The sequence below is a fragment of the Palaemon carinicauda genome, chromosome 6 (assembly GCF_036898095.1).
Source record: "Palaemon carinicauda isolate YSFRI2023 chromosome 6, ASM3689809v2, whole genome shotgun sequence".
In the NCBI taxonomy this organism is placed as follows: Eukaryota; Metazoa; Arthropoda; class Malacostraca; order Decapoda; family Palaemonidae; genus Palaemon; species Palaemon carinicauda.
The window spans coordinates 3092748-3100720 of NC_090730.1; the positions used below are offsets into that span (position 1 = coordinate 3092748).

Here is a 7973-nt window from a genome sequence, read left to right on the forward strand (position 1 = left end):
CCATGTACCGCTCCACTCACAGCTGCATTCCCATCTAACCGTCAGGGGGGACCTGCCCTGTTTCAACCTCGGATCGATAATGTACAACTAATAAGTTATTTCTAGGCCTATGTTTCTTCAAAATGCCTAAAAACCGTTTATACTAAACCGAAGATGATCTACATAGTGAAACAGACTTGAATTCTCTTCCGTAAAGCATATATCAGCCAGTGATATCATTGTATCATTTAGCACCTCAGCGCACACCCGGATACGAGGGCTGGGATTGGCGGAGGAGAAATAAGGGGCGGAGCTACTTCGGCGCCAGCGCAGATAAAAGGCGGCGTAGCGCCTTGAATCGACGTATTCCTTTAGCGCAACTTTGGTGTTAAGACCGCCGTTGTTGTTAAAACCAAGCAGCTTACTGCTAGTGCTTATTGTTATCAAGTGTAACACTACATTACAAAGTCCAAGATGAGAGTACAACGCTGTGTATCTCCAGTCCACGCCGTCATGGGCGTCATCGAAGGCAAAGTCCACAAGGCACCACCCAAGACTGACGGTGCCGACGTCCTCATGTACCTGGAGCGCCTCCAGAACCTGGTGCCTATGTGCCCCAAGGACCGTCCAGTCACCAAGCTGGAACTGATCCAGTCTGTCATCGACTACATCTACGATCTGGAAGACGCCCTCGTCTCCAGCGACGACGAAGACGAGGATCTCACGTCCTCCGAGGAGGAGATGGAGTGTGTGGAGAGTTCTTGAGTGCCCCCGTCCTTCCAAGCCCGTCGTTCGCCTCCTGCAGGAGGGGCACACGGAAGGAGAGGTGTGGTGTGGTGAAATGGCAGCGCCCTGAATTCCACGAAGGGGGGACGCCCCGGGGGGCAAGATGAAAAGGAGTTAAAACATTTATGATTTTGAGGACAATTTTAAAGACTTAAATACTTTTTTTTGGAATCTCCACATAACTTGCTACTGTGTCCAACTCGATTTAGTGCCAAGATTAACAAGATGGCTTTGCTGTTTGCGAGTCCTGGTGACCCGTTATGTTGACCTGCCCAAAGGATCTCCTAATACACCTGAACTGGTAAGTTCCAAATTCAAATTTTTCATGTTTTTCTTTCAAATATTAATTTATTTTTGTTTTCTTGAATTTTTCAGTTTTTCCAATTACAATTCAATGTTTAGAGTTTTGCAAAGTATACTAATATTATTACATGAGTTTTATTACATAAATGTTAAGCGTTTGTCTTTTATATGTAACATTTAATTCTTGTAAATATTAAACACTAAGAACCAGTAAAAATTCTAAGTCCAAGTTTTAAGAACCCTAACTATTCATACTGTTTTTCATTTAACTAACTCATAAGAATTTTCATTTAACTGAAGCAGAAAAAATATAACCATAAACTAAAAGAAGATAAACCCTGCAAAATAACTAACCACATTTTCTCTCTTATCAACAGAATACTGAAACGAGACTAGGGAGAAAACAAGATACAGTCTTCCATTGAGCCACGGTAAAGCCAGGAGCGGAAAGTCTACGGGTTCTACACACAACGTTTCACTTACTTGACCTGATTTTTTTTTATTTACATCTTGAGAAGTTTGGAAGAAAAATACTCAATATTTAGGATAACTGGTCAGATGAATTGGTGTTGTGGATTTTAAAAAGGGGTAGATGTCATTTCCTAAGGTACAATTTGTGGACAATTAGGCCTAATATATGCCTAAAAGGTGGCCCCTAGTGGTAGTCATTCTAGTAATGATGATACTATATGGATAAAATAGATTATTTATTCAAAATGGAATGTAAATTATAATATATTCTATTATTTATTCTGATTCAAATACTAGAAGAAGATTAAATGTATAAATATATATATATTTTTTGTTAAGATTTACAAATAAAAATTTATTTTTTGTATAATGTATTTGTTTTCACTCCATATTATATTTATTGTTTGTAAAAGATTTTTTAATGTTTTTTTAAAGTGTAAAACAACAAGAGATGATTGATAAAATAAATTCAAATATAATCCTGATAAACTAATCAGATTAATTCAAGTCATGAATATGTGAATACTGATAAAATAATCAAATTAATTAGAACAAATATGAAAAGAAGAAGACATTAAAACAATAATGTTAAAAAAATATATAATTTAAAGGATGAATTATTGGTAAATGTACAACATAATATAAAAGTACTTAGAAAATATGAAAATGAGACAGTAAAACAAAATAGTTAAAATATGAAAAGGCAAAATCATTGGTAAATGTAAAACAAAATATAAAATTACTTAGAAAAGAATATGAAAATAAGACACAAACAAAAATATCAAAGAAAATATGATAAGTCTAAATCATTGGTAAATGTAAAACAAAATATAATTTTTTCTTTTTAGAAAAGAATATGAAAATGAGAGTGTAAAACAAAATTGTTAAAATATGAAAAGGCAAAATCGATGGTAAATGTTCAAAATATATAACTTTGGAAAAGCCCCCATCAACATAGATTGTTACTAATGGAATATAATAGATTAATTTCACTGTATAACTTGCCATGAAGGCTAGTAAATATCAAAGATGGTCAGAAAGTCTTGCAAATACGTAATGTCTTTATCATCTGAAACTATAATCTTTATACTAAAATGAGCCTAACATTTGATTAAAGATTAAATATACTCTAAAGTACCATTGCAGTACATCTAATAAGTATATTATTATTATTATTATTATTATTATTATTATTATTATTATTATTTATTATTATTATTATTATTACTACTACTACTAGCTAAGCTATAACCCAAGATGGAAAAGGAAGCTACAAGAAGCTCAAGGGCACCAACAGGGAAAAATATCCGAGTGAGGAATGAAAATAAGGAAATAAACGACATAAGAAGTAATGAACAATTAAAATAAAATATTAAAAAAAACATTAACAACATTACAACAGATATTTCCTATATAAACTACAAAAAGAGACTTGTGTCAGTCTGTTCAACATAAAAACATTTACTGTAATTTTGAACTTTTGAAGTTCTACCGATTGAAACAAATGTTTCAACTCTATGAATTAATTCGCGTCTTTATTATTTCTAAAACAAAGGCATTTTACAAGAAATATAATATACATGAAGTTAAGGAGATAATGTATTATATATATATAAATATATATATATATATATATATATATATATATATATATATATATATATATATATATATATATATATATATATATATATATATATATATATATGTATGTATGTATATATACATACATACATATATATGTGTATATATATATATATATATATATATATATATATATATATATATATATATATATATATATATATATATATATATATTGGTACAATTTGTTCCAAAGAGAATAACTTCATGAGAAATATGAGGGAACTTTATATGGTATTAAATTCTTCCATATAAAACAATACTTTTCTAAACCTATAATCCCTGTTATAAATTAAATAATGGGTTCACCTCTATATAACTCATGAACAAGCAACTATTGTGTACAGAGATAATGTACAAATATTGCCTTTATCAAAACGATAGTTCTATCGACTTATCTGCTTGCCTGCCCTACTGATAACACAATCGCTTCATAAACTTCAAGATCTCTCTCTCTCTCTCTCTCTCTCTCTCTCTCTAGGTAGATGCCATCATTCCCTCTACTCTAATCAGTACTTAACAACACGTAGAGAAGGTATGGTAACTAAAACGGGTATATAATGGGACAAAAACGTCTCATATATATATATATATATATATATAATATTAATATATATATATATATATATATATATATATATATATATATATATATAGAGAGAGAGAGAGAGAGAGAGAGAGGAGAGAGAGAGAGAGAGAGAGATGAGAGAGGAGAGAGAGAGAGAGAGAGAGAGAGAGCTATGGATTTCACTCGATTATACTCAATAACTACGCTTATATATATAATATATATATATATATATATATATATATATATATATATATATATATATATATAAAACAATACATATATATACATACATATATATACACTATATATATAAATATAAATACATATATACACATATATATGTATACACACATATACATAATATATATAGTTATATATATATATATATATATATATATATATATATATATATATATATATATATATATATATGTTTGTGTATACATATATATGTGTATATATGTATTTATATTTATATATATAGTGTATATATATATATGTATTGTTTTATACATACATATATATATATATATATATATATATATATATATATATATATATATATATATATATATACAATCTAGTAACATCTTAGCTCAACTTGCCGTTTTAAGCAGTATTTAAATGTAGTTATAAATACGAATAATGTTAGATCTTTTGGAAATCAAAACGGTACACAAATATAAATAGTTTGATGAATAAATAGAAGACTTCGCCCATCAGGAGCAGATGCAAATAGAGAAGAAAGATATAAGCTGACGAGGACGTGGGTGACTGGTACAACACATGAACATACGCTACCGGGGGTCTAAAGCGATGTCAGGCAGGGCAGCCAATCGGGACTACGGTCTACCCCAAAGCGAAAAGCAAAGTCCTTCACAAGAAGGCAGCTGTGCTTACCCCATACAAAATGGGAAAAAGAACTTTATAGAAGGACTTACTCCACAATTAGGACACAGGTCGCAAGGATTTGCCTTATTGCCTTATTCTATGTTTGGGTTCCCCAAGGTCCCTCAGTGTGTGGCACCTCGTATATCCACCAGAACATTTTTAAAGGTTTAAAGGCCGTTCATGAATAGCAGAGGCAAGGGACAGTGACATTGCCCTATCAAGAAGGACAATGCCCTAGAGACTGACCATATTACATATGATCAGCGCCCAAGCCCTTCTCCACCCAAGGTAGGACCAAGGAGGGCTATGTAATGGATGGTGATGACTCAGCAGATACACCTATACGCTCTCCAAAACCCCCCATCCTTAGCTCACAAGGATGGTGAGGTTGCAGCGACCAAAGAAACTTTCAAGTTTGAGCGGGGCTCGAACCCCAGTCTGGCGTTAATCACCCAGTTACGTTGCCACATCCGGCCACCACAAATTGAGAATAACAACTCTATTAAATCAGACTATTTCTCAGTTATGTAACTTACGCCCTCCCCCCCCCCACCCCGGCCTTCTTCAAGATATGTCATAAGGTACTTTAGAGCAAATGGTAACATGAAATACTACACATGTCAAAAGTCTGTTTACACACACTTTAACGTGAGGACATTATAAGAAAATAAAGAAAATAGATTAAAAACTGACATAAGGTTTTGCTGTAGCAAATGTTTTTGTATAACAAGTTACAGCCGTCGTAGACTGCACTCCTCGTGGCTTGAATTACAGTTGTCGCCACAGTAGGAAGCCCATAACATTCTCTCTCTCTCTCTCTCTCTCTCTCTCTCTCTCTCTCTCTCTCTCTCTCTCTCTCTCTCTCTCTCTCTCTCTCTCTCTCTCATATCAGGCCATCCTTCAGGGTCTATGTCAGTCTGTTAATCAATTACCATAAATATTTAAAAAATTCAAGTGCTCTAAAGCTAATTTTAGTAATTTCTCTCTCTCTCTCTCTCTCTCTCTCTCTCTCTCTCTCTCTCTCTCTCTCTCTCTCTCTCTCTCTCTCTCCTGACAATGCGTATAACCAAAATAAAAATAAGATTAATATATATGACCTAACCATCAAAGTTGAAATAATAATGTATCAAATTGTTTAAAAATTCAAATGTTCTCTCTCTCTCTCTCTCTCTCTCCTCTCTCTCTCTCTCTCTCTCTCTCTCTCTCTCTCTCTCTCTCTCTCTCTTTTGACAATGAGTATAACTAAAATCAAAAAGATTAATATATAACCTAATTATCAATGTCAAAATCATAATCCGTCCCAAATTCTTTAAAAATTCAAGTAATCTCTACCTAATTTTAGTATCTCTCTCTCTCTCTCTCTCTCTCTCTCTCTCTCTCTCTCTCTCTCTCTCTCTCTCTCTCTCTCTCATCTAACCAAATTCAAATAAATCAATATATACAACCTAATCATCAATGTCGAAATCCTAATCTATCCCAAAAACGCCTAAAGTCAAAAATCTCGACACCCTCGCAGCTGCGTCTTCAGTCCACAGATGTCTTCAAGAACTGGGCCATCTTCAGAGGGTCTCCCTTATTTAGCAAGAGAAGACAATCGACATTAATTAAGTCGATTTATTTTAATGTTTCTGTGGTCGACTGAGAAGAAGAACAAGAAAAAGACCGGTTTAGCCTCCAGTGAGTCATCGGGGAAGCAAAAGCATGTGAGAAAGAGAAATGTAATTTGGTGTTGTTCTTTGCAGAGAAATGTAATTTGGTGGTGTTAATTTGGTGTTGTTCTTTGCAGAGAAATGTAATTTGGTGGTGTTAATTTGGTGTTGTTCTTTGCAGAGAAATGTAATTTGGTGGTGTTTAATTTGGTGTTGTTCTTTGCAGAGAAATGTAATTTGGTGTTGTTCTTTGTAGAAATATGTAATTTGGTGTTATTCTTTGCCAGAAATGTAATTTGGTGTTGTTCTTTGCCGATAAATGTAATTTGGTGTTGTTCTTTGCCGAGAAACGCAATATAGCGTTGTTCTTTGCCGAGAAATGTAATTTAGTGGTGTTCTTCACATAGCAAAGTCATTCGGTGTTGTTCTTTGCAGAGAGGATTGACTTTAAGCCAAGCTTTGATATTGCTCTTGGTGACGGGCATATTTCCTTCTGGCTGTCTTTGCCGTCTTTTACTGTATGTCTGTCATTTCTTTTAGCTGATAGGAGAAATGGATGAAAGGAGAGAGAGAGAGAGGGGGCAGTTAGCTACACTGTTAAAAAATATTAATTAAAAAACGGCAAATGTCTAGCGACATTTATTTAAGTATTTTAACCGTTTTAAAAAACGGATATGTTGATGGTCACCAACCCGTAAAAGATAATAAGAAATTAAGATAAAATTACGGTCGCCTGTATTTTACTGAAATACGGCAGAGAACAGTATACTTTTATGGAGAATTTCCGATTAAAATAACGATTTTTTTTAACAAGTGTAGCTGACCATGGAAAGGAATACTTTCGAAAGTTAAATATTAGTAAGAATGATATAAAGTGTGGTTTAATCAAAATTTCATTTATATAAAGGTACAGTCTCCTTGGTATTTTGTTGTCTGTCTGTCCTTTTTCAGCTGATGGGGAAAAATGAATGAAAGAAGAGAGAGTGGGAAGTTAGCTAGCTGAACATGGTAGGGGATAGTTTAGTAAGTTAATTATTATTATTATTATTATTATTATTATTATTATTATTATTATTATTATTATTATTATTATCATCAACAACAACAACAACATCATTATTATTATTGTTTATTATTATTATTATTATTATTATTATTATTATTATTATTATTATTATTATTATTATTATTACTAGCCAAGCTACAACCCTAGTTTTAAAAACAAGATGCTATAAGGCCGGGGGCCCCAACAGGAAAAGAAGCTAAGTGAGGCAATATTATTATTATTATTATTATTATTATTATTATTATTATTATTATTATTATTACTAGCCAAGCTACAACCCTATAAGCCCGGGGGCCCCAACAGGAAAAGTTGCCCAGTGAGGCAAGGAAACAGGGGAAAAATATATTTTAAGAACAGTAACAATATCCAGTAGGAGTAATAGTAAAAATTTTATTCCAGCTATGACCAAGTTGTGGAATGATCTTCCTAATCGGGTAGTTGAATCGGTAGAGCTTCAAAAGTTCAAATTTACAGCAAATGTTCTTATGTTGTGTTTGCCTAAGTGTGCATATCTATCTAAATACCAAGGCCGTATTTTTTGACGGGTCGCGTATTATTATTATTATTAGCCAAAATACAGCCCTAGTTGGAAAAGCAAGATGCTATAAGCCCA

General features: G+C 32.8%; 1 protein-coding gene across 1 annotated transcript; it reads left to right on the top strand.

Moving 5' to 3' along the window:
* Positions 1-325: 325 nt before the first annotated feature.
* On the top strand, positions 326-1909 carry LOC137641949 (protein extra-macrochaetae-like). The gene is made up of 2 exons (XM_068374518.1): positions 326-1066; positions 1446-1909. Exon 1 carries the CDS (start codon positions 454-456, stop codon positions 742-744), a length of 291 nt encoding a protein of 96 aa, XP_068230619.1. The 5' UTR covers positions 326-453; the 3' UTR covers positions 745-1066; positions 1446-1909.
* The last annotated feature ends 6064 nt before the right edge of the window (positions 1910-7973 follow it).

Coding starts and splice junctions, on each gene's coding strand:
- LOC137641949 (XM_068374518.1), top strand. CDS start 454: ATGAGAGTACAACGCTGTGTATCTCCAGTCCACGCCGTCATGGGCGTC.